Source organism: Rhinolophus sinicus, linkage group LG13, assembly GCF_036562045.2.
Source record: "Rhinolophus sinicus isolate RSC01 linkage group LG13, ASM3656204v1, whole genome shotgun sequence".
Lineage (NCBI taxonomy): Eukaryota > Metazoa > Chordata > Mammalia > Chiroptera > Rhinolophidae > Rhinolophus > Rhinolophus sinicus.
Genome location: NC_133762.1, coordinates 38,703,486 through 38,728,933, shown reverse-complemented (window position 1 = coordinate 38,728,933; position 25,448 = coordinate 38,703,486). Strand labels below are relative to the sequence as shown.

The 25,448-nt window shown below is 47.4% G+C and overlaps 1 protein-coding gene across 6 annotated transcripts in view; it reads left to right on the top strand.

The window, feature by feature from the left end:
• Positions 1–1,770: 1,770 nt before the first annotated feature.
• Positions 1,771–25,448, top strand: part of HCK (HCK proto-oncogene, Src family tyrosine kinase) — a 33,511-nt gene continuing 9,833 nt past the window's right edge. Inside the window, exons 1-10 of one of the 6 annotated variants that reach the window (XM_074317262.1) lie at positions 1,891–2,029; positions 15,356–15,445; positions 16,450–16,567; positions 19,381–19,423; positions 19,754–19,853; positions 20,625–20,723; positions 22,047–22,150; positions 22,605–22,754; positions 23,063–23,215; positions 24,753–24,932. In XM_074317262.1, the coding sequence (XP_074173363.1) occupies positions 15,417–15,445; positions 16,450–16,567; positions 19,381–19,423; positions 19,754–19,853; positions 20,625–20,723; positions 22,047–22,150; positions 22,605–22,754; positions 23,063–23,215; positions 24,753–24,932 (976 nt within the window). In that variant the 5' untranslated portion in view covers positions 1,891–2,029; positions 15,356–15,416. Of the gene's footprint in view, positions 2,030–15,355; positions 15,446–16,449; positions 16,568–19,380; positions 19,424–19,750; positions 19,854–20,624; positions 20,724–22,046; positions 22,151–22,604; positions 22,755–23,062; positions 23,216–24,752; positions 24,933–25,448 lie in introns of all 6 variants that reach the window. The other 5 variants (XM_074317263.1, XM_074317261.1, XM_074317264.1 and 2 more) reach the window with 5 other exon arrangements.

Below are 25,448 nucleotides of genomic sequence, written 5' to 3'. Positions count from 1 at the left end.
GCAAATGGTTGAATCATTTTAAAAAACAATTTAGTAATTTATTATAAAGTTAAACATACACTTACAATATGATCCAGCAACTCTAGTCCTAAGATTTAACCAACAGAAATCAAAACATGTCCACACAAAACCTTGTACATGAATGTTCATAGCAGCTTTATTCATGTAGCCCGAAACTGAAAACAACCCAAATGTCCATGAAGAAGGAAATGGATAAACAAATAGTGATGTATTTATACTATGGAATAGTATTCAGCAGTAAAGAGGAACAAAATACTGGAACATGTAACAACATGGAAAAATCTCAAAAGTAATATGTGAGTAGAAGAAGGCAGACATAAAAGATACATACTGTATGATTGCATTTATGTAAATTCTAGAAAAGACAAAGCTAATCTATAATTAGCTTAGGTAACCAATCAGTGGTTGCCACAGGGTATAAGGGAACTCTTTGGGGTGATAGAAGTGTTCTACATCTTGATTAGGGTGATGGTTACACAGGGGTATACATTTGCCAAAACTCATCAAGAGGAGTATTTGTAATGATGCGTTTTATTTATAAAAGCATTGTATAATAAAATTGATAGGAGCTTTGGAAACACATACAAGGATTAATAGCAAAAAAAAAAAAAAAAGAAAGGCGGGAGAATGTTTCAGCTATCTATGGTCCTTTGCCATCACAACTGCAATCTTGTGGAAAAAGACATAGCTGACACTGACGATGACCCTCTCATGTCCCCAGAACCTGTATTTCTCTTCCTGGAGGCGGGATTTCTCGTCCCTTCCTTTTTTGAGGTCTTCTGAACTGCCAGGAAACCGGCCAGGAATGAGACAGGGCAGTTCTTGCGGGCGAGGAACTTTGCATGGCGTTTGAATATTGCGGGGCCTGTGGAGCGGAAACGGCTAACCACACAAGGGCCAGGAAGGCTTGGGACGCGGCGTGGGGGAGGGGAGGGCTAGAGGGAGAGGATTGAATGGTGGGGGAAATAGATCAGAGTGCGTGGTGGGGCGGGCGGGGAGAGGGATTAGAACCCAGTCAGAGGGGAGAGGGTGGGGTTAGAATCCTTTGATGAGGGGTAGGGGTAGGATCCCTGGAGGGCCGGGCTGGAATCTTTGGATGGACCGGATTAGAATTTTGGGGGGAGGGGAGTGGATTCCAATCCTTTGGGTACAAGGCTGGGATCGCCCAAGAGCGGGATTAGAATCCCGAGGTTAGGGTTATAAATCTTGAGGGCTGGGTTAGAATTCTTTGAAGAGAGCAGTGGGATTCTTGGGTTGACCGGGTTAGAATCGTTGGGGCAGGATTAGAAACCTTCGGTGAGAGAGGTTAAAGATCGTTCAGATGTGGGATTCAAAACCGTTTGGGGCAGAGTTAGGATCTTGGGATGAGGAGACGGGGTTTGGGATTTTGGGGGAACGGGTTGGGATCCTGGGGGTGGGCTTTTTAATCCCTTTAGGACAGGGTTAGCGTGTCGGTAGGAGGTATTAGAATTTATTAAGAGAGGATTCATTAGGACACTTGGTGGGAGGGGATGGGGTGAGAATCTTTGGAGGAGAGGTTAAAATTCTTGGGGGCGGGGTTAATATCCATCAGGGACTGAGTTAGGATCCTTGCGGGGCAAGGTTAGAGCCCTCGGACGGGAGATGGGCAGTGTGAACAAATCTTTAGGCAGCGGGATTTAGGATCCTGGGAGGTAGGGGCGGAGATTAGGATTCCTGGGGTGGAGTTAAAATCTTCCGGGGGCGGGGTCAGCATCGCTCCGGGCGCGGCTAAAGCGCTCAGATGGCCTGTGGGCGCCACCAAGTACGCGGCACCAGCCCAGGCATACCGGGGAGGCCTAGAGGCCAGGCGGAGGGGGACCAGGGCAGGTCAGCGCCAGAGAAGCTCGAAAAGACCCAGCCTCGTCTTCAAACTCAGTCGGTCTTCCTTCGGGCACGGGCCCTCTGGGACCCCGGGAGCTGCTGAGCTGGGGGGGCGCTCGAGCTGCGAGGATCCGGGCTGCCCGCCGGACGAGCAGCGGGCGCCCAGGTGAGTGCCGGACGGGGAGACACCCGCCTGTGTGCTCAGCCTGAGGGTCTTCCCGCTGCGGAGGGAGCCCGAGTGGTGGGCAGGGTAGGCTGGGCTGCAGGGAAAGGGACCGTCGGGGGAGCGGCAGACAGGCGGTGGGATGAGGGGCAGACCGAGAAGAAGGGTGCCCAGATGAGGGGCGGAATTCCCCAGCTGCCGTCCTGTGAGAGTTGGAGCAGAAGGGAAGCTTGGCCTCCGAGTGACTATGCTGGAGCCGCTACTTCTCTGGGCTGTCCAGGTTCCCCTTCTGTGAGAGAGAGAGAGCGACAGAGAGACAGAGAGAGAGAGAGAGAGAGAGATACAGGCAGGGAGGGAGGGAGGGAAGGAGACAGAGAGAGAGGATGGGGCTTCACGAAGGCCCGGAGGGGAAGGCCCGTACGGTTCCTGGTGGGGGTGGGTGACGGGTCACGGCGGGTTGGCAGCGGTGGGGAAGGGGACAGCTGGTTGTAGGCGCGACGTGCGAGCCACACCCAGGCAGGGTTGCAGCTGGGAACGCTCGCTGCTCTTCCTCCTCCTCCTCTTCCCCCTCCCCCTCCCCTTCCCTCTCCTCTGGTCTCTGATCTCCAGCAAGTCTAGTTCAAACCCCAAAACCTCATGGACAGACCGCAGTCTGTCTGCCCCATCACTTTCCTCTTCGTGAGACCTTGGTCAAGTCATTCTTCCTCTCTGAATTCCAGTTTTCTCATTTGTCAAATGGAGCTATTAATTCTTTCTTCCAGTGTTGCAGTGAGCTAGAGTATGTTAGAATTACTGTATGTGGGAAACAGTTTAGTGCCATAGTTAAGGAAGGGGGCTTCTGGGAGCAACCTGCCTGTGGGACTTTGGGCAGGGGGTTTGGTCTTTCCGTGCCTCCGTTTCTGCAGTTATAGGATGGATATAATAATAATAACGGCTCCCTCACAGGGCTGTTTAGCTTGCATTACTGAAGGAAAGCTCTTACAGCACTGTCTGACAGGTATACATGCTTAATACATGGTAACTATGGTCATAGTTATCACGGTCTAGGCCAGTGGTTCTCAAACTTTATCAGACATCAGAACCACCTGGAAGGCTTGTTAAAACATGGATATCTGGGTCCTGACCACAGTGTTTCTGATTCAGTTGTTCTGGAACAGGACCTCGAAAATTTGCATTCCCAGGAGAAGCAGACGCTGCTGGTCCAGGGACCACACTTTGAGAACCACTGATGTAACCTGTGGCCAGCACAGAGAAAGGCCTCAAATAACAGTTCCCTTATTCCACAGCTTTCTTGTCACTGTCCTTTTTTTGGGTGGGAGGGGTTAAAATACAAAAAAGTGAAGAGAATAATATATTACATATCCCAGGAACACACCATCAAGGATTAACAAATGTTAGTGTTTTGTCACATTTGCTTCAGGTTAAAAAAATAAAATTACTAAAAGTAAGATAAAATTAAAACCTCACCACACTATTCCTTTCAGTTCTGTTTCTCTCCCTCCCAACAGACAACCACTGTCACGAATTACAGCCCTTCCAGTCTGTGCCTTTATAAATGTATTACATATACATGGATGCATAAACAATACATAGAATTCCTTTCTGTGTCTTAAAGATCTATGTAAATGCTATCGACCTGTGAGATTCTTCTGTAATTATCCTTTCCCCCCACCTTCCTATTAAGTTGTCAGAGTCTAGCCAGGATGAGAAAGAGAGGTCTAGTTCATTCCTTCTAAGTGGAGTGTCCAGCAGTTGACCACCTTACCTTATTTCTCATTCCCCTGTGGGTGAACATTCAGGTCATTCCAGGTGTTCACTACAACAGACAATACTGCTGGGATCATCCTGAATGTGTGGCCTTGGGCACATGGGCAGGTGTTTCTTGGGGAAAACACCAAGAGGCTGGATGACTCTCTAGAAGCTCACCTGTGACTCTCTCCTTTTGTGAGAGAGGTGGACTGAGACCTGGAAAGGTCACCCAGGGAGTCTGGGGCAGAGAAGAGAGAAGAATCTGGCTCTGCTGACCTTCCAGCTCTTTCTAGACCCAGGGCCACTGTCCCAGGTCTCCTGCTCTCTGTTGCAGGCCAGATCTTCATGCGTCTCGTTCACTGTGCCCAATACTTAGTAGACACTCAGACCATGGAAACATAAATATATTTTTTAATTTGTATAACAAACATTTTATTTTATTTTTGTATAGTCTTCTTTTCTGTGCACTTTTTATTCAACATAATTAATTAGTAATATGCTGCATACACAATTTTTATTCTACTTATTCACTTGTGTTACATTGTAGGCATTTTTCCATGTCATGAAAATGTCCTTGAATTTTTTATGGCTGCATAATATTCCATTGTTTGGATGTACAAAACATTTTTATGTAGTAATATTTTTTTAGGTGAAATTCACATAACATAAAATTAACCATTTTAAAGCGAAAAAATTAGTGGCATTGAGTACATTCACAGTGTTGTGCAAGCACTACCTCTGTGTATTTTCAAAACATTTTCATCCCCCCAAAAGGAAACACCATACCCATTAAGCAGTTCCTCCTATGCCTTTCTTCCCCAGCCCTCAGCAACCACCAATCTGCTTTTCGTATCTATGGATTCATTTATTTGGGATATTTCATATAAACCAAATCATGCAATATGTATACACCTTTGGTGTCTGGCTGACATAATGCTTTCAAAGTTTATCCACATTGTAGCATGTATCAGTATTTCATTCCTTTTTACAGCTGAATAATATTTCATTGTATGTATATGTCACACTCATCCATGATGGAAATTTGCATTGTTTCCACCTTTTGCCTCTTGTGACTAGTGCTGCTATGAACATGTGTGTATATGTATTTGTTTGAAACTTGTTTTCAGTTCCCCTGGGTAGATCCCAAGTGCTGGAATTGCTGGGTCATATAGTAATTCCATGTTTAACTTTTTTTTAATTAATTAGGGGATATTGGGGAACAGTGTATTTTTCTAGGGCCCATCAGTTCCAAGTCAAGTTGTTGTTCTTTCAATCTAGTTGTGGAGGGCACAGCTCAGCTCCAAGTCCAGTCCCATGAGTGAATTGAACCAGCAACCTTGTTGTTGAGAGCTCGCGCTCTAACCAACTGAGCCATCTGGCCGCCCCTCCGGAAGCTCAGTGGCAGCTCATTGTCTTCAATCTAGTTGTGGAGGGTGCAGCTCACTGGCCCATGTGGGAATCGAACTGGCAACCCTGTTGTTCAGAGCTCACGCTCTAACCATCTGAGCCATCCAGCTGCCCTCCATGTTTAACTTTTTGAGGAATCGCCAAACTGTCTTCCACCCTTTTACAGCCCCATCAGCAATGTACAAGGGTTCCAGTTTCTCCACATCCTCTCCAATGCTTTCTATTATCCTTTTAAAAATATTAGTATTAGTATTAGTATTAGTATTAGTATTAGTATTAGTATTAGTATTAGTATTAGTATTAGTATCATGGCCATCCTAGTGGGTGTGGAAAACATGAATCTTAATCTCACACCAACCAGGGGCCCTTACTCCAGAGGGTGAGGAGAAAGTTGTTTCCTTTCCGGGGACCAGCCACGGCTTGGACTTTAAACTCTTCTAGAAAGTAAGTCCCAAGAGGCACAGACATATCTGTTTCCTGAACCACTATATCTCTAACTCCTGGCACATAGTAGGACCTCAAAAATATTGAGCATAGGAATGTGGAACAACCTCTCCCCTCCCTTGCCTGAGATGTTTCAGCACATAGGTATATTTCAGTTGGCTATATACAGTGATTCTTTTTAATTAGTTACTAATATTTAAAATCAATAGAGCTCACATAAATCTGGATTTCTGTCTTGTCTTGAAAACTTGGAAAAGTTAGCTAAAGTTCTTGGGCTAGAACCTCCATCTCCCATGATCCTCTGCTATTCACTCATGGTAGCATTGGTGAAGCTGAGTAGGGGTTGCCCTGTACACTGCTGTCCAGTGAGCACTACTCTTGCCTGGGCAACCTTCCTAATGTGGATGACCCTGTGGGCCCCTCCAGTTGTTTGCGTTTTCAAGCCCTGCCCTCCAATTATAGAAAAGGATTGTCAGGCCCAGAGAGGGTAAGTAACTTTTCCAACGTCACACAGCTAGTTAGTAGTACAATCTCTCTTAGCCTCCTTAGTCTTTCTCAGCAAGACCTCACAGCACTTTGATCTCTGCCCCATTTCTCCAGTTTCCTCCACCCCAGGACTGGGAGTTTTAGTGTACTTTTCGAGGCATGGGTAATGATGCAGAAGAAATCCTTGCCTGAATGTTAAATGCACCTTTGTTCTTGGCCAGTGTCTGTGGCCACACATGCTGCACCCTCTGCATGTTACTGCTCCCTCTGGATGGCACTGTACTGGGGCCTACATTCCTAATTCTGCCCTAAGACACCTACCTGAGCTCCCACCATCACCCTGAAATCCTTTGGCCTGGGAGACTTAGGTACAGCCAAGAGACTAGGACTCAGACAGCCAAGAACAGTAGACAGAGCACAGGAGACCTGAGTTGGAGTGCCGACGTTGCCCCATACAAGTTGTGATGCATTGGGAAAATTCCTTCCCTGAGTCTCAGTTTCCTCATCTGAAACATGGAAATAGAAGGATACTACCTCATAGTTCATTCAGTGCAATTTCTTTGATGTTAACACACAGAAAAAAAATACTCCATATTTTCCATGAGTATATCTGTCTCAGCTTGAGTTTCCCCAGAAGCAAATTCTAGAAAAGATTTCAAGTGCCTTTTACTAGTTTTATTTGGGACTTAATCCCAGAAAATCCTGGTAGGAGAGTGAGGAAGCGAGACAGAGAAGAGAAGGCAGCCAAATGGAGGTGTGTTATCAATCCCGTCATCCCTGTGGGTACCTGGAGCTCAGTTCTATTGGGAGCTCTGGGAGGCCGTGAAAATGTTCAAGAGGTGAGAGAACTGGGACATGTACCCAACTGCTCCTGTCTGTCACTGGTTGAAGACTGTGGGGAGATCATATTTCTCTAGCACTTGTCAAGTTCATGGGCAGAGCAGGCACCAGTGGCCACAGAGAAATCTCTCAGGCAAAGAGATGTAGGTGCTGGCATTTGGAACTGCAGTGAGAATGGTCCCAAATGGTAAAGGGCAGAGAGATGAGATGGACCACCGACAGTAGGCGGGTATCAAGTGCAGAGGCAGAGCCTACGTGGGGCAGGCAAGGGTGGCTATGAAGGAACCCAAGGGCACCTGAGACTTGTCTGTAATGTTTTCATTTTTAACAAGGACGATGTACTGTTTTACTAGGTGATGAAAGGTAATTTGAAAAACAAAAGGCGTACCCTCCAAAAAAAAGAAACTGAGGCTCTGTCCGCTATAAAAAAGTAACTGTAAAAGGGTCGGAGCATGCATTATTGTGGCTCTGAGGTTTCTGTTGGCAGGGGACAGATTGTGGGGCAGCTGACCTTGGAGCATGGTGAGAGGTTAGTGGGACAAGTTGCCCCTGGGGCGGACTGGACACCACATCCTGTCTGAAGGGGGCAACCTCCACTCAGATTCAGTCACAGAGAGACTTTGTTCCCCTCCAAGCAGAGATAAACACACAGAGTGACTGAGCTTAAACACACATTCATCGCTATTGTTTATATGGGGGAAACTGGGCACCCAGGAAGCGAAAGGGGACTTCATTCAATTATCCAAGATTTTATTGGGCACCCACTTCGTCTTTGTAGGGCTGTATCCTCTGGGATACAGCAGTATACAAAACAAGTCACTACTCCCGTATGTCTCACATTCTATGCGGAGACATGCTAAACAAACCCACAGGGAACACATTACCGTGTTTCCCCGAAAATAAGACCTAACTGGAAAATAAGCCCTAGCATGATTTTTCAGGATGGTCATAATATAAAATAAGCCCTACCGTATTTCCCCAAAAATAAGACCGTGTCTTATATTAATGTTTGCTCCAAAAGACGCATTAGGGTTTATTTTATATTACGAGCATCCTGAAAAATCGTGCTATCACTGATTTTCCGGTTAGGTCTCATTTTCGGGGAAACACAGTAGGTGCCTTCGTTCAGGTCCTTTGAGAAGTAGAGTCTCAGAGATGTTAAATATACAAGAAATATATTAGAGGAGATGCCTGTGGGAGAAACTAGGAGAGGCTAGGAGAACCATCAGATGGCAAGGCGTACCTGACTTTAAATGAAGAAGAAAGGGAAGGAGGGGAGGAAGGAAGAGAAGGGAGAAATAAATGTCTTAGACTGCAGTGCAGTTCAAAGGAAGTCTTGGCAAAGCTGTCAGGGAGCCCTCAGCCAAAGTCTCCCGATCAGAGGTCCTCCTGGCCTGGGCCTGTCTCAGTGTCCCTGCCACCCACAGTCATTGACTGGGAGCAGCCCATGGCAACAATGATGGACTTGAAAACACAGCAGCTGGGGCCATGGGTCAGTTCTGCTCTCTGCAGGTGACACCTGAGAGGCCCATCCTTGTAGCTGCCACAGTAGATGGTGGTCAAAGCCATGAAACATATGATTGGGAAGGGCCTAGAAAGTAATGGAAGTTGGGGGCGGGTGGTCCTATCTTAGCCAGAGTGATGAGAGGAGACCTCTCTGAGGTAACAAGATCTGTGAAAACACCTGGGTGAAGTGAAAAAGGCTTTCTGGGTGACGAACATTCCAGAAAGCAGCATGTGCAATGGCTCTGAGGTGGAAGCATAGTTGGTGGGTTGAGGCACAGCAAGAGGCTAACATGGCTGGAATGGAAAAAATCAAAGGATGGCTGGTAGGAGGCAGAACTGTAAGGTTGAGAAAGCCCAGATCATGGAGCCTTGCCAGCCATAGCGGGTACTTGGGCTTTTATTCCAAGTGAGATGGGAGCACAGGGAGATTTTGAGTAGAGAAGGGACGTGACCCGGTTTATATTTGAAAAGGCTTGCTTGCTTATCTGTAAAAGGGAGAATGGGGAGTCAAACCCAGTTCTGGCTTCAGATCCCATCCTATATTTTCCAGACTTCCCTGCCCCCTGTCTACCTTAGATAAAATTATTCTAAAGAGGTTCGCAATTGCCCTTGGACTCTGGTGTTGACCAGGTGACCCAAAAGTAACATTGAACATGCTAAGAATTTACTATGCGTTTGGAACAAGTAGCTGGAACACAGGTATCTCAGAACCAACCCTCTGACTGAATCAGGCACCAGATCAAAGGCCCTCAGTTCCTCTTCAGTGTGTTGCTCTGTCACTTGCTATTGTGTAAACCAAGGTACAACACTCACCCTCTCTGGGGCTGCTGCTCCCACCTATAAAATGAAGGTCTCTCCAATCCCTTCCAGTTTGTAAAGTCAAAGTTTTGAGCTCTTTGATCAGAAAGAAGCTGAAGGTCAGAAAATGGGAGAGAAAAGGAGTCGGGGCGACCCCCAAACATCCATGAAGGGCAGCAGTCGCTTGGGGGTTTCAGTGATTCATTCAGAAGATAGTCAGGGAATCTGAGGAGAGGGAGCTATAGGGCCCTGCACTCCTGAGAACTGGCCCCTGACTTGCACTCCACCCCCATGGCGGAGCGGCTCTGAGAAAGGAAAGTTCCTCTAACTGGTCAGTCCTGGGCCTCTGGCACGCTGCCTTTCTGAGGTTCCTGTTTGGGTTCCTCATCCCACTTTACCCTCCTCCCCCTGCAGCTTCTGAGGCTGACCCCAGGGGAGGATAAGAGGCAGGAGAGCTGGATTCTAATTCTACCTGCCATTGAGCAGCTGGGGAGTCTCTGCCATGGTCCTCTATTTCCCCATCTGGAAAATGACTTTATAATTCTGGTCCCACTGACTTCAGCCAAGTATGGTAAGGCCTGTAGAGAGTTGAACACAATACATTAACTCCACAAATGTATACGGAGGGCCTAATACATACCAGATACTTTCCAGGCATGGCTTCTGTGCCATCAGCTTCAAGGGTCCATATTCTACACATCCTCACCTACTCTTTACTTTTCTTCTATCAAAACCTGCTAGCAAGGAAGCCATTTACACTTGATAGTATGAACTGCAGTCCTTGTAAGAATTTCCTCTGAGGCTTAAGGGGGCAGAAATCTAACTCGAACTGGCTCAAGCAGAAGAAGGTTATTGGAAAGTCCATGAGCATATCAGCTTCAGGCAGGGCTGGATCCAAGGGCTTGAGAATCTGTATTTCCCCATTTCTTGGCTCTGCTTTGCAACTGCAGGCCTCTTTTCCAGCCAAAGGCCGATGGATGACTCTCGTTGGCCCGGATTGAGTCACCTGCCATCTCTGTTTCTATTACTGCAACTTTGATTTGCCAGGCTTGGTTACAGACCCACCCCTACAACCAGGGGCTGAAGTCAGCTCCATCCCGATTCACGAATTGAGAATGGGGGAGAGGTGGTTCCCAAAGAAAAACTGGAGAGTTGTCAGAAGTTGGAGCAGATGCTATGCAGGAAAGAACTACAGCTATTCCCTTCAGAGAACTTATTTAACATCTCACTTCATAGTTGGAGAAACTGAGGCCCAGGGAGAGGTTGAGAATTGACTGGGTTCACACAGTGAGCTTGTGGCAGAGGTGGGACCAAAATCTAGGGCTTCTCACCCCAATGCTCATAGGCCTCTGCTTGAGCCTGAAAGCTCCGAGGAAACCGTCTCCTGCTCACTACACAGGATGCTCAGGCAGGACCCTGGCCCCTCCCCTCAGGCCTGACTGGGTTTCTGCAGCCAGCGTGGTGACCATGGGAAGCAGCCAAGGCAAGCAAGTGACCTTTCTCATTTCCCTCCTATGAAGTGCCTGCAGGAGCTGAGGGAGTGAGGAGGCGGTTTCATGTTCCAGGAGTTCAGCAGTGACTTGAGGAAGTGTCTTTGCAAGGGTCAGATGTTTTAAGCTAGTTTGAGGCCAGGGGGCCACTTCTGCTCTCACAGCCTGGCTTTGAATCACATTGGACAAGAAATGTGTGTGTTCTCAGAGCTTTTAAAAAGACTTTCACATCCCTGTCATACAGTAACTTAGGCTAAGCCTGAGAAGCAAGTGCCTCTTATTTTATAGGAAAGAAAATGAGGTTCAGAGAGGGGAAGTGACTTATCCAAGGTCACATAGCCAGTCAGTGGCAGAACCAGAGTTCAAATCCAAGTCCTTACCCCAAGTTTGGCCCTCATTCCACCACATTGGTGGGTCACAAATTTTAGTGCATAAGAATCCTGAAGAATTGTTAGAAATGCAAATTCTAGGCCCTCACCTCCAGACGGTTCATTCCATCCAGAATGTGGCCCAGGAATATACAAGAATCAGTGAGGAGGACTATTTGGGTGCAAGTGGCAGAAATCCAGCTCAAACTGGCATAGGCAAAATTGAGTATTTTTTTGCTCATAAACTAGAAAAATTCTGAGGTTTAAAAGCTTCAGCCATAGCTGGATCCAGGTGTTCAAACATATCTTCAGGAATCACTTTGTCTCCATTGCTCTGCTCTCCGCTCTCTGGTGGCTTCATGCTAAAGCAGCCACTTCCTTCATGACAGGATGGCTCCCAAGAGCTCCAGGTTTCTACATCTGCATCTATATCAAGGAAGAGAATGCCTCATAGAGAATGCCTTTCCCCTAATTTTTCCAGCAAAATCCCAGGGCAGACTCTGATTGCCTCAGCTGGGATCACATACCTGACTACAGCTAAACCAACCACTGTTGGTTGACAGGGGGACAGGGAATTCTCTGATTGGCCAGACCTGTATCAAGTTGTCAATCCCTGAATTTCAGGGTGGGGTTAGTCCCTGAAACCCTACATGCTGAGTGGGAGAAGTCTGGTTTCCCCAGGAAAATCCAGGTGCTCTTGTTATCAGAAGAGGAATGGATACTGAGGATGCAAGCGCAAAAGCTGCTCGCTACGCAAGTGCTTTCCCCTTAGACTAAGCATGAAAACCACCTGGGCCTTGTTCAAATGCACATTGTGATTTGGGAGGTGGGGCCTGTGATGCTGCATTTCTAGCAGCTCCCGTATGATGATGTTGGTGGTCCTCATGCCGCCACTCAGAGTAGCTGGGCACTGTTACATGTCTAAACTCACTTCAAGCCCCACAGGGCTTTTGCAGTCCCCACCACGCAGAGAGGTGCTGGGCTATGTAAACCTCTCCCCTCATCCCCTCCCTACCCCCGCCCCATTCCATGGTTCCCCAACCTACCCAAACATCAGCACCATCTGCTTGGTCAACATATTGCAGATTCTGCTGCCAAATCACTGTTGGAGAAACTGTCCACTGGGTCCTTCAGTGACTTTTCTATGAGGATCTACATAATAAATTCTCGTTTGAATTTAGTACTTCGGGGTGGCCGGTGAGCTCAGTTGGTTAGAGCACGGTGCTCTTAACAGCAAGGTTGCCGGTTCGATCCCCACATGGGCCACTGTGAGCTGTGCCCTCCACAACTAGATGGAAACAACTACTTGACTTGGAGTTGATGGGTCCTGGAAAAACACACTTAAAATAAATAAAAGTTAAAAAAGAAATACTTGTTTCTGTTGACAAATTGCCATGCTTCCTGGGATTTTATGGTAACAATGTACACATTTCCATTTTTATCTTGGTTACCAGAAAGCTCAGAGATAAAGCTCAGGGGCAGTAGCAGTCCCACCATAGGCTTCTGGTTCAGTAACCTTTCCTTTCTGAATGGTGTAGCATAACTCTTTGTGAGTCTTGAAGTGCTCTGTATATGGTTGAATATTATAAGCTCCCTCAAACTTTTTTGGAAGTCACTGCTTCTTTGGAACCTTCTTGACTTCCCCTAACTTTGACTGAAACTCTCCCCATTTTTCTTTTTCTTTTTTTAAAGTTCGTTGGGGTGACAATTGTTAGTAAAGTTACATAGATTTCAGGTATACAATTCTGTAATACATTATCTACATCTCACATTGTGTGTTCACCACTCAGAGTTGGTTCTCTTTCCATCACCATATATTAGACCCTGTTTACCCTCTTCTAGAGGCCCCCTCCTGCCTTACCCTCTGGTAACCCCTAAACTGTTGTCTATGTCTATGAGTTTTTGTTCCTTCATTTGTTTGTCTTGACCTTTTGTTGTTTTCAGTTTTACATACCACATATCAGTGAAATCATGTGGTTCTCTACTTTTTCTGTCTGACTTATTTTATTTAGCATTATAATCTCAAGATCCATCCATGTTGTCACAAACATTATTATTTCATCTTTTCTTACCACCAAATAGTATTCCATTGTGTATATATACCACAACTTCTTTATCCATTCATCTACCGAAGGACATTTTCGTTGTTTCCATCTCTTGGCCACTGTAAATAAAGCTGCACTGAACATTGGAGCACACATGTCTTTATGGATAAATGTTTTCAGATTTTGTTGGGTAGATACCCAGGAGAGGGATTGCTGGGTCATATGGCAATTCTATTCGTAATTTTTTGAGGAACCTCCACACTGCCTTCCATAACGGCTGCACCAGTCTGCATTCCCACCAACAATGCATGAGGGTTCCTTTTTCTCCACAGCCTCTCCAACATTTGTTACTATTTGTCTTGTTGATGATAGCCATTCTGACTGGTGTGAGGTGATAGCTCATTATGGTTTTGATTTGCATTTCTCTGATGATTAGTGATGTTGAGCATTTTTTCACATGTCTATTTGCCATTTGTATGTCCTCTTTGGAGAAATGTAACTCTCCTCATTTTTCAAAACTCAACTCATTATCGTGCTACTCAATTACTATAAACAGGTTGCTTTTTCTATGAGCATGCTAACATACACATGTCAGTAGCAGATGTAAATTTATTTTACAAAAATGGCTTGATGCTCTGGTTCAAGCTGTTGTTTCTCAGTCTAGTTGTGTAGGACACAGCTCCCTGGCTCATGCTGGGATGATGAGCCTTGCGCTCCCCCGGCTGAGGCCGTTGGTCGTCAGTCGTCAGCTCACGGCAGCTCTCGCCGGCTGCTGGCCGCTCACAATGGCTGCTGGCCACTCACAATGGCCGCTGGCCACTTACGCTTGTTAGTAAACAGAGATGGTTATGGTTAACATTTCTGAGCACCTACTGTGTGCCGGACACCTTTACACTTATACCTCACTCACTGCTCACCACCAGCTCTGAGGTAAAACCCCACCATCCTTTCTCAGAGATGACCTTGGATCATGCATGAACACAGGGCCTTCAGAGACCCATCCCTCAGGACCCCTTGGGCATCTTGAATATGTAAATTGTGATGTAAATGATACTTAATAAGTGCTCAGAGTGGTGGAGGGAGCTGCCCTACACACACAGCAGTGCTCTTCCCAGAACACCCTTTTGTTAATCAAACTATATGAAATGTAATTTAATGTTATATTATACAAAACCACACAATAAGCTGTTTTATTTCCCAGAACTGTGACACAAATTAAAAAGGTGTTGGTTTCTGTTTTAAGGGCTTACCACTACAGGCGGAGCGTTTGAGATCTTGCTCCCCAGCATATGTCATCAGTTTGGCGCAAATAAACTCTTATAAGAGTTTGTTGTAAAATGCATGCAAGTACATTACAAAGCAGTGATTAATTGTGATAATTTTTCATATTAATGATCCAGCACTCCAGGAGTCTGAAATGGTTCCTTACTTTATTCACAAAAGGCAAATGAGGCCGAAGTCTAGAGGTGGTAAATTGTTCCCAATTCCCACCAAGACAGACAAAAACATCCTTGTAAATAAAAAGAATTTTTTTTTTTTCAAATAACTCCCCTAAGCCTAAGAATTTGGAGGTTTTTTATTCTTAAACCACAAACACATGTTTATTTTAACAAGGTAAGTATAACTGAGTTCTGTTTTACAACAAAGTTTCAAGTGTGCAGAGTAGAGGAAAACAATTACTTCCTTATGTGGCGGTTCACAGCCTGTCTCCTCAGCAAACACACAATGCATGTTGAGAAAAGAAACTTTTCAGCCACTGTTACAATTAAGTTTTGACTCTGATCAGGTAAACGTGTTTTCTTTAAGTGTCTTTAAATTAATCCATCAGCAAAATCAGTCAGCTCTACCTCCAAAATGGCCGCTGAATCTGTTTGCTTCTTATCTTCTCAATAGCCACCACCCTGGGCCAGGCCACCATCATCTCATGCCTGGACAACTGCAGTGGACAGGGTTCCCTGCCCTGCTCCCTACAGTGTGTTCTCAGCCCAGCTGCTGGTGGGGTTATTTAAATTGAATCTCGTCATTCTACTGCCTAAAACTTTCCGTGGTTTCCCATCATCCTTAGAATCAAATCCAAATTCCTCACTGGCTGTACAAGATGGGACAGCCTCATCATGTGCTATCCTCTCCCCTGCCTGTGATCTCCAGCCACACTGGCCTCCTTCCAATGCCTCATTCTCTCCAATCACATTCCAGCCTCAGGACCTTTGCACTTGCTGTTCCGTCTGCCTGAAACAGTGTTCCCTCAGAGTGTTACATGACTGGCTCCTTCGTGTCAGGCTCCAGGTACAACATCACCCCGTCAGAGAGGCCTTCCCCAACCGCCCTGTCGAAAGGGGTCACGTAGTGACAGTTCCCTATCATATCCTCTTTCATTGTCCTCACACTTTTCAGTTTCTAAATTTATCTTGTTATTTATTGGTTTGTCTGTTTATTGCCTGTGTCTCCCATCCATCGCCAGTGTGAGCTCAGTTAAGGGCGTGAACTTGCTTGTCTGGTTTGTGACTTAGAAAAGTGTTCAGTAAATGTTTGCTGAGTAAATGAATGAATGGCCAAATAAATCCACAAGAGAAAGAAGGGGGGGGGGGGAGAGAGAGAGAGAGTTGTTATAAGGCAATTATAAAATGAAAGGAGGAATATGGTACCTTGACTGCTACTTAGCTATATTGTTTGAGCCATATTATGTGACCTCATCTTTGTTATTTAATATAAAGTGGGAAGTTTTGTATGAAAACAGTTTAGCTTTACTGTTTGCTCTGAGCCTGACAATGTGCCGAGTATCTCCCCACCCACACCCTTTCTCTCATGCTTCCAACACCCTGCAAGTAGATTGTTATTATTAACCCCCCTTTGCTGGTGAGGAACTGAGACTGGGGAGCAGGGGCAGTGATAAGTGAGGTGTGGGTGGGGTGCAGCTGCTAAATCTCAGCTCAGGCTCTCTGACCTCCAAGCCAGCTGTGCCCATCACACACTCTGCTCGCCTGCTCTTAGCTGTTGAATTTCGATGATCCTCATAATTTATTCTCTGAATAAATGCCCCATCACAGGGGTCCTTAGGAATATGACTATCACAAGTTGTCACCTTTCTGTGGGTGCGTGGCTGATGTGGACCTGGGGAAGCCCGGAACTGGCCAGGGCAGAGTGAGCTCCATGTGGGGGGTGAGGGAGTGGGGCTGGTTGGGGAGTGGGGCTGGATGGGGAACCAGCCTGGGGGCAGGGGCTCTTGAACCCCGCCTCCCCTGTGTGGGGCTCAGAGCCAGCTGGGCTCATCTCCCTTCTCTCTGCCGCAGGATGGGATGCGTGAAGTCCAAGTTCCTCCGGGACAGAGGCAAAGTCTCAAAAACTGAGCCCAGTGCCAACCCACACAGCCCCGTGTATGTGCCGGATCCCACGTCCTCAGGCAAGCGGGTGAGTAGGGGAAGAAGGAGTCCAGAGGCCGGAGAGTGCCAGGGAAGCTGCCCCATTATGCCTCAAATTGCCCTAACAGCATCCTGTTTTCCCAAGGGTGAGCGGGTGTGTTTGGGGTGAAATGGAGCTGACCAGTCACCAGCAGCGTCCTAACTCTCCAGGATACGTCTGCACTGAGCACCCAGGGCAAGGATGTCACTTCTCCTTGTCCTGCCGGCCCGGCTTTGTCCCATCAGCCCGGGCAGGCTCCAGTAAGCTGGTCCCAGTGAGCCCGCAGCCCTCAAGCCTGGGCAGTGGCAGACACAGTGCTGAGAGTAATGAGTGACCAGACGAGTAACGACAGCCATCCAAGTCCTGACAGTAATGATGACAGTGTCAGCATCATAGCAATAACTGTAATAACAGCTGGAGGGACGACAGTAACAACAATACTAGTGGGAGCATCACGGCAATAGCAGCAGGGCCCATGGCAGCAATGGTAATAAGAGAACTGATGATACTAACAGAGGCATTTATTTATCTTATGCTTATACAGAGCTTACCAAGCCGTCTCCTATGTGCTTTATGGTTCCGAACACCTTGGATCCTCATGATAATCCTATTGTTGGTCACAGTTCTTATTGTACGCATTTTACAGTGAGACACAGAGAGATGAAATAACTTGCCAAAGGCCCCGTGGTTAGTCAGGGGTAGAGCCAGGATTCAAACTCCGGCAGTGCAGGTTCCAAAGAACCGGTGGTAGGAATAAGAATGCAATGATTGGAAGAGCAGTAACGGGGATGATAGTGGTGATAATGGCAGCAGCTGTCACCATAGTAGCAGTACCACGAGTGATGGTAACTGTGATGGTGATAGAAGAGCAGTAACAGCAGTATTCGTGGTGGTGACAATCACAGGACTAGTAAGGGTGATGACAGTACTAACAGCAGCAGTAACAGTTGTAATAATTGTTACTATTCTTTGAACACCTACTGTGTTCCAGGCACTGGAGTGAAGTGTTTCTACATCAAATCCTCACCAAAAGCTATGAGGCAAGAGTTCTGCCACTTTACAGCCAGGGCGACTAGGGCTCCAAGAAGTTAAATAGGTCTCCAGGGTCACACAACTGGGAAGTGGCAGAGCCAGGTCTTTCTCCCTCCAAGGCTGGGTTCGCTCTTCTCTGGGGTCCTTGAGTCCATCTCCCTATCTGAGGCTATCTAGGGAAACACAGCCTCTGCTTGCTGCCCCCAGAGGCAGGCATGGACTCTTTCTTGATGCCCCTTAGAAAGTTCTTTCTTGTATTGAAGGAAGGCCTATTACGCCTAAATCCTCCTTACTCCTTGCTCCCAAACCTTCTTCTTAGCCCCACCCCAAATACTTCCACTCCCTTTGCCCCATAACAGCCTGTAGAGATTAAAAGCAAAGATCTTATCCCGACCCACCCATTTCTTCCAAGTCATAACATGGGTTCCTGACCTCGCTCCATCCTGCTTACCCTTTTGTAGGCATGATGTCTAGAACAGGACTAATTCTGGAAATGGGAGAATAGTGGAATAGTCACTTCCCTTCCTCTGACACTCGACTTCTATTAATACAGCCTGAGATTACATGAGCTTCTCACACTGGTGACGTCCTGAGCTGACATCCTAAACCCTCAGTCACTCCTGGGTCTGCTTCTTTCTAACCTGCGTGGCACTGTGCCCTCATTCTCTCCAATCACATTCCAGCCTCAGGACCTTTGCACTTGCTGTGGCTAAGGCTCCAGGTTCTCAGGTTCTCTGAGACCCTCTGGCTTGTCACCAGTGGGAGGCAGAGGGTTTTCCCCCATGGGTTTTTGGTTGTCCTCTCTGAGCATCAGATTGAAGGGATTCAATATTCAGCCATTCATTGTTCCCCCCGGAAGACACGCGTTCAGAGATAAGTTAGTAAGTGTTCCTCAAAGAAAGGGTTCCGGAGTCAAATCAGTTTGTGAAACGCTGGGAAAAACAGGCTCCTCCTGAAGGGCACTTCAGAGCCTTTATGAATCTTTGTAATGGACTTTGTGTCTCTCCCCCAAAAAAGGATGTACTCCTCAGTGTTTCCCAAACCTGTTTCTTTAAATTACTGTTAATTTAAATGTGTGGTACACAAATACGTTCCCCTTGAAAAGAAAAGTCACAAATTATAGCTAAACCTATAGTTTCTTCTGACCAATGACCCCTCCCCAGAGGCATCAAGTCTTGTCAGTTTGGAGTGGCCCCTTGCAAACCCTTGCCACGAATTTACACTCACACATGTATAGTATGTATCCACCCAAAGTATTTAGGATGTGTGTGTGTTATGTAAATGTATCATATCATTCTGAAGAATTAGTTTTGTTCATGCAACAATGTATCTTTGAAGTCTAGTTGTGTCAGGAAGAAGCTCGACCTCCCTCTTGTAAGGGTTTCTTAGAGTGCCACAGTGTAGGCACCAATTTCCCTTGGGATTGACACTTAGGTTCTTTCACATATTCGTGTATCGTGGAGCCTTTACTCATAGGACATGTTGATGGACCCAGGGTTTCTTCAAACATACCTTGGAAAACACAGATCTGGACTAACCCCCTCACTGTATGTCAAGGGAAGGGACAAGCCAGTGTCCTCCAGTATGTCCCAAGGCCGAGAGTAGAGCTCACCACCCGAGAGACCTGGATCCTTGTAGAGGCTGTGCCCCTAATGTGCTGTGTGACCTCGGGCACATCTCCTGCCCTCTCTGGACCTCCGCCCATGACACACAGGGCTGGGATGAGAGACTCTTCCATGGCTGTCCACACACTATTGGATTCATCCCCTTCTCCCATTTCTCCCCTACAGCGACCTGACAACAGCAACGGCAACCCTCCAGGGTCCACGGAGGGTGAGTATCTGCCAAACATGTGTGATAGCCTCTTGTGCTAGGTTCTCAGTCAGAGCTGGAGGCAGAAGTCCCAAGCAGTCAGAAACACCCTTGAAAATCCCCTAAATTGCCCCCAAAGAACTTCTTTCTGGCTATTTTGTTTAATAACATGAACAACACACCATTATCTTTAAACTCTAGCATCACACCCAGCATGGCAAGATGGTTACTTACATACCATGAGACAGACACATCAATGGGCTGGGTGCTAGGTGTCAGATGGGAAACACCCAGGGCTGTGGGGGTGCCCAGACGAAGCCTCCCCACCCCATGTGTCTCTCTTCCCAGCAGGTTCTGAGGACGTCATTGTGATTGCCCTGTATGATTATGAGGCTATTCACCACGAAGACCTCAGTTTCCAGAAGGGGGACCAGATGGCGGTCCTGGAGGAGTAAGTCCCCATGCCACACCCCCTAAAAGACACAGCCACCTCTACTGTTCAATTATACTCTCTTTTGTTCTTCGGTAAAGAACCTAATAGATGATCTTTCACGAGGGTGGAAATGACTAATGAGAATCTGATCATAGTAGTGGAGGAAAGGTTTGCTGTTAACCTGGCTGCGTCACAAGAAAGGGCCTCGTGTACTTCCTACTGGTGCACGCCCAGGCGAGGAGGAACCCGTGAAAGCGCTTTCTCAGGGAAGCCTTCCTCGGGCTGCTGTGATGAAGCTACGGGCTTCCCTATGGGCCAGACCCCGTTGAGGTGACGTTGCATTCACAAATCCTCGGACCTCTGAGTCTGCTACCGCCAAACTCCTCCAGTCTCCCCAACCACTGGGTGTCGTGTCCAGTCTGCGCGCGGGCCCAAGATGGCAGTGGTTATGTTTGGTCAGACTCCTGAGCCCACTTCCTGTGGCTCTTGGCCCCAGCTGAACCCCTATGATTCTGCCATGGGCACAGGACCCCACCTTGGGTATGGCTAGGAAGGCTAAGGCTGCAAGTCCAGGGGGAAAAAGTGGGGCCAAAGACCTAGGGCTGCGAGCCGGGAATGTCGGGATAGGCCTTGATTCCAGACCCTCGATGCATGCTGTGGACTATTGTAAAGATCCCTACGTTAACCATGGGGTGTATGCAGGGGGATACTCCAGGCCCAGGTTGAGGGGCCTCAGAGGACCAGGGGGAGTCCTGCCCACTGACCCCTTTGCTTCCTCCTGTGCTTCAGGTCTGGGGAGTGGTGGAGGGCTCGGTCCCTGGCAACCCGGAAAGAGGGCTACATCCCAAGCAACTACGTCGCCCGCGTTGACTCTCTGGAGACAGAGGAGTGAGTATTCCATTTTCCTGCCGTCCAGAAGGAAGCACGAGCAAAGCCAGCCTTGTTACTGCCTCAGGGCCTTTGCACCCCTATCTCCCCTATCTTCCTGGGACTCTTTCCCTGGCTCCTTCTCATACTTTGGGTCTAAAGAGGCCTTCCTTGACGTTTCTGTCTAACATGGTCCCCCCTGTGACTCTTTGTCTCTTGGAAACCTATTTTATTGTCTTCTGAACACTTCTCACTAGCATTTCTTCCTTGTGCAAGACCTGTGAGATAACTTCCTCGTGGTGGAATTTCCAGGGAGTCCGTTCTTACGGTGTACCCTGTAACGCGGCATGAACCACTTTACAAAAGGAAAGCAAAGAAGGCAGGAGGGCAGCGCAGCATGGTGATTAAGAGCCTGGGCTCTAACGTTAGACCGCCTGGATTTGAATCCTGCCTCCACCACTTCTCAGCTGTATGACGCCAGACAACTTACTTGCTCTCCCTGTTCCTCAGTTTCCTCATCTATCAAATGGGGATAATAAGGGCAATGACTCCACAGAGTTGTCGGGTGAATGAATGTCAGCTGTCTTTCTCCCCAGTTGATACAGAGGAAACAGAGGCCCAGAGAGAGAGAAAGCAACTTGCTCAAAGTCACACAGCAGGTCAATGGCAGGACCAAAACCTGCTGACCTCTGGTCTGGGGCTTTTTCCATGACAGCACACGAATCACTCCTCACCCTACTGCTGCTGCTTGAACTTTCCTACCCAATATCCCACATCTCCTGGGAGAATGAAGCTCCAAGGATATGGTCCCAAGTTTAAAATTATTTGAAATCTCGCATTTTCACTTAGAAATTTATGCCGACTTATATTCAATACTGTATACACAGTGGAGATAAACTGTGAAGTTGACAAAACTCATACCCTAACACCTGAGAGGAATACCACAGGTTCTTATGAAATTTGCAAAAGTAAGATTTTGACCATAGTTAGTTAAGACTGCTCTGTCTTCCTACTCAGTTTTTCTGTCCTTCTGTCTATCACCTTATTCCTCCCATTGGGTGCCACTGGAATGACCCCTGGGCATTTTGTATGTGTATGTGTAATGCTGTGTTGTTTTTCTTGAAGAAAGGTCCCCAGTGTGCATAAGTATTAATCTCAGCAAACTGGATTTAATCCTGGTAAAATGTCTGTTTTAATATCAAAAGAATGGTTGTCTTTCCCCAAAGAATCTTTGAGGAAAATCCATGCTGCAGGAAACCAGGCTCTTGGTATCCTGGTCCCCCTGTGAGCTGGACAGGACGGTCCACTTGGGGTTCACATGCCATCTCCTCCCCTTTCCTCCAGGTGGTTCTTTAAGGGCATCAGCCGGAAGGATGCGGAGCGCCAGCTGCTGGCCCCGGGCAACGTGCTGGGTTCCTTCATGATCAGGGACAGCGAGACCACCAAAGGTGACCCAGCCCTCCTCATGCTATCAGTAGATAGATGGATAGATAGGAAAAATAAATAGATAGATAGATATAATAATGATGACGACACCCAACGTTTACTGTTTACATCCTGACCACTTTACAAGCTTTGCTTCATTTAATCATCAGGCAGTGTGATGAGGTAGGGAGGGATGATGACCAATCCCATTACAGATGAGGAAACAGAGGCACAGACAGGTGACGTACTCACTCACTCGTCCAAGTTCTCACAGCTGCACTTGGAAAAGAGCCTGGACAAGAACGCAGGCAGCCTGACTCCACGGCCCACTCTTACCCTTGTGTTCCAATGCCCAGGTGCCAGGATGGTGCCACTGGTGGCCTTACAGGGGTGTCAGGAAGGGGTGTCAGGGTGCTGACACAAGGTGAGGGGCCCCTCAGGTCCCACTCCTGAGCGGTCTTTCTCTGGCCAATGCAGGGAGCTATTCTTTGTCCGTGCGAGACTATGACCCCCAGCAGAGGGACGCAGTGAAACATTACAAGATCCGGACCCTGGATAATGGGGGCTTCTACATCTCCCCACGGAGCACCTTCAGCACCCTGCAGGAGTTGGTGGCCCACTACAAGAGTAAGTCTTGCCCAGGGCGGGCCTGTCTCCTGGACCGTAGTCAAGGGTGTGCTGCAGCCTCTGAGGACGGCTGAGCCATTCCTGACCCTCCCCAAACAAATAGTTGCTTTGGATTCTCCTAAAATCTTAGGCCTATTGAGCAGGAGGGTAGATGTGGCATCTCATCATGCCCTGCTCTCTTGGGAATGTCCCTGATCGTGGCAACGTGTTGGAACACTGGCTAGAAGCAGTGGGCCAGCAAGGAGAAGGGGAAACCTCTGGCTAGCTCAGAGCTAGCTGCCTGCGACTGATCAGGGGCTTTGTTCCAGAAGGGAGCGATGGACTCTGCCAGAAGCTTACAGTGCCCTGCGTGTCCCCCAAGCCCCAGAAGCCGTGGGAGAAAGACGCCTGGGAGATCCCGCGGGAATCCCTCAAGCTGGAGAAGAAGCTTGGAGCTGGGCAGTTTGGGGAAGTCTGGATGGGTAAGGACCCAGGGCCAGAGGGTGGCGGGGAGAGAGAAGAGAGGAAGGACACTGCTTCCAGGAACAGCCTGAGGCAAAGTGGGCATGCCAACCAGGGCAGAAGGAGGGATTTGAATAATAACCATAAAGGAGCAATTCTTCTGATAGCAAACCAAATTGTCCTGCCATGCAAACACTGATTTGCCTTTGAGGCCAGGCCTGTTGAGGTCAAAAATTTCCTTCTGAGAAGCAGGAGTCCTAGATGAGGAATCCGCTCCCTCACATGGAGCCAAGACTATCTATCAGTTCAGGGTTGAGATATCCAGAGGCCTCTTAGGATGACGAAAATTAAGAGTATGGAAGCGCAGCTTGGAGATTTTCAGGTGAATTCAATGTTGGCAACTGATAAACAAGCTGCTCTGAGCACCTGCCGTGTGCCTAGTGCCATACCAGGGCATTGTGGGGCACCAAAAAGGCATGTTCCACCCCTGCTGTCTTGCCCCTAATAACTTGAGAACAGCAATGCCTGCTTTGCAAAATTGTGGTGTAGACTCGGCCTGGCCCAGTGCCTGGTGCCCCCCATTGTGTTGACACTCCACCATGTTCCAAATGGGAGTGAAGACAACTTACAGAGATGCAAACAATTCAGCCAGAGAAAATAAGTTTAGAGGCCTTGTATTTCAACTACATTCATTGAGAGCCTGCTATGTGCCAGATACTGAATAAGAGAGTGTGGCAGAGAAAGGTAAGACAGATCTGAGTCATGAGGTTATAAAACAAAACATACTGTATAAGGCCTTAGACTCTTACTCTCTAATCTGGATTAGAGCTTCCTAGCAGCCGAGGAAAAAATGGAAACACAATTTATGAGATTGTGTTCATAAATGCTCATAAACAGCATTTATGAGATTTACAAGATGAAGTAGGAGTGGGGTGGGCTGAGGAAACAACATGTGCAAAGTCCCTGTGGTGGGAGGGGGAGTTGGGTGCTTGAGGAGCTGAGGGACATGCAGGCTGATTGGTGCACAAAAGGCAAGGGGGACTTTGGTGGATAATGAGGTTGGCGAGGCCAGATCATGAAGGGCCTGTGGACCATGATGAGACTATTTGTTTTGAGAGCAAATATAAAAATTTAAGCAAATTTTTTAAATTAAAAAAATTTTTTTAATTAAAATTTTTTAATAAATTTTAAAAATTTTTGAGCAAAAAATTTAAAAATTTTAAGCAAAGATGTTGTGTGTATATGTGCATGACAAAGGTGGTGTGTGTGTGACATCACTGAGTGAGATTTTGAGTTATTCTTTAATTCCTACAACAGCCCTTCAAAGGCAGTGCTGATCATTTGCAGTTTGCAGATGAGGAAACCACAGTTCAGAGAGGTTAAGTGACTAACCCAAGGGCACACAGCTAGGAAGTGGTGAACCAGCCTTCCAACCAATGTCTGCCTGAGCCAAAGCCCATTGTCTCCCCTTCCCTCTAAGGGCTGAGATAGGCAGGGAAGGTTTTCTGGAGGAGGCAGGTCTGCAGCTGGCCCTTCCCGCTCTCTATCCCATTCCAGCCACCTACAACAAGCACACCAAGGTGGCCGTGAAGACGATGAAGCCGGGGAGCATGTCTGTGGAGGCCTTCCTAGCAGAGGCGAACCTGATGAAGACTCTGCAGCATGACAAGCTGGTGAAGCTGCATGCAGTGGTCACGGAGGAGCCCATCTACATCATCACAGAGTTCATGGCCAAAGGTGCTGTGTTCTGGGGGCTGGGGATACAGGCTGTGGCTCATACAAGTCAGTTGCAGACTCAGAGGTGACTCTGACATGGTTCTTGCCCTCGAGACGCTCCAAGTCTGGCCAGGAGCTGTTCTCACAAGTACTCACTGAGCACCTTAATAGGCAACTGCCCAGCCCTCCTGGTTAACGGGTGAAATCATGTTAAGGTGACGCCAGGGGAAGGGGAGCACACAAAGTTACCAGGAGAGGCGAGTAGGGCAGAACCCTGCTGGGTGATGCAAGAAGAGGCTTATGGGTTAGCTGCGAGCTTGAGAGGCCAGGGTAACTCCCCCCTCAGCGGCCTTCCTGGTGTAGACCAATGTTCTGGAAAAGAGATTCGACAAAGTATAGGTTCCAGGCTGCCCCACCCACGATCCAGAATTTCTCAGACATGGGTTTTTTCAGGCCACCATTTCACAAACATTTTCAATGTCTGCCCATTTTTCCAATGAACAGAAACATCTCACCCAACCTCATTTAGTGTGATTT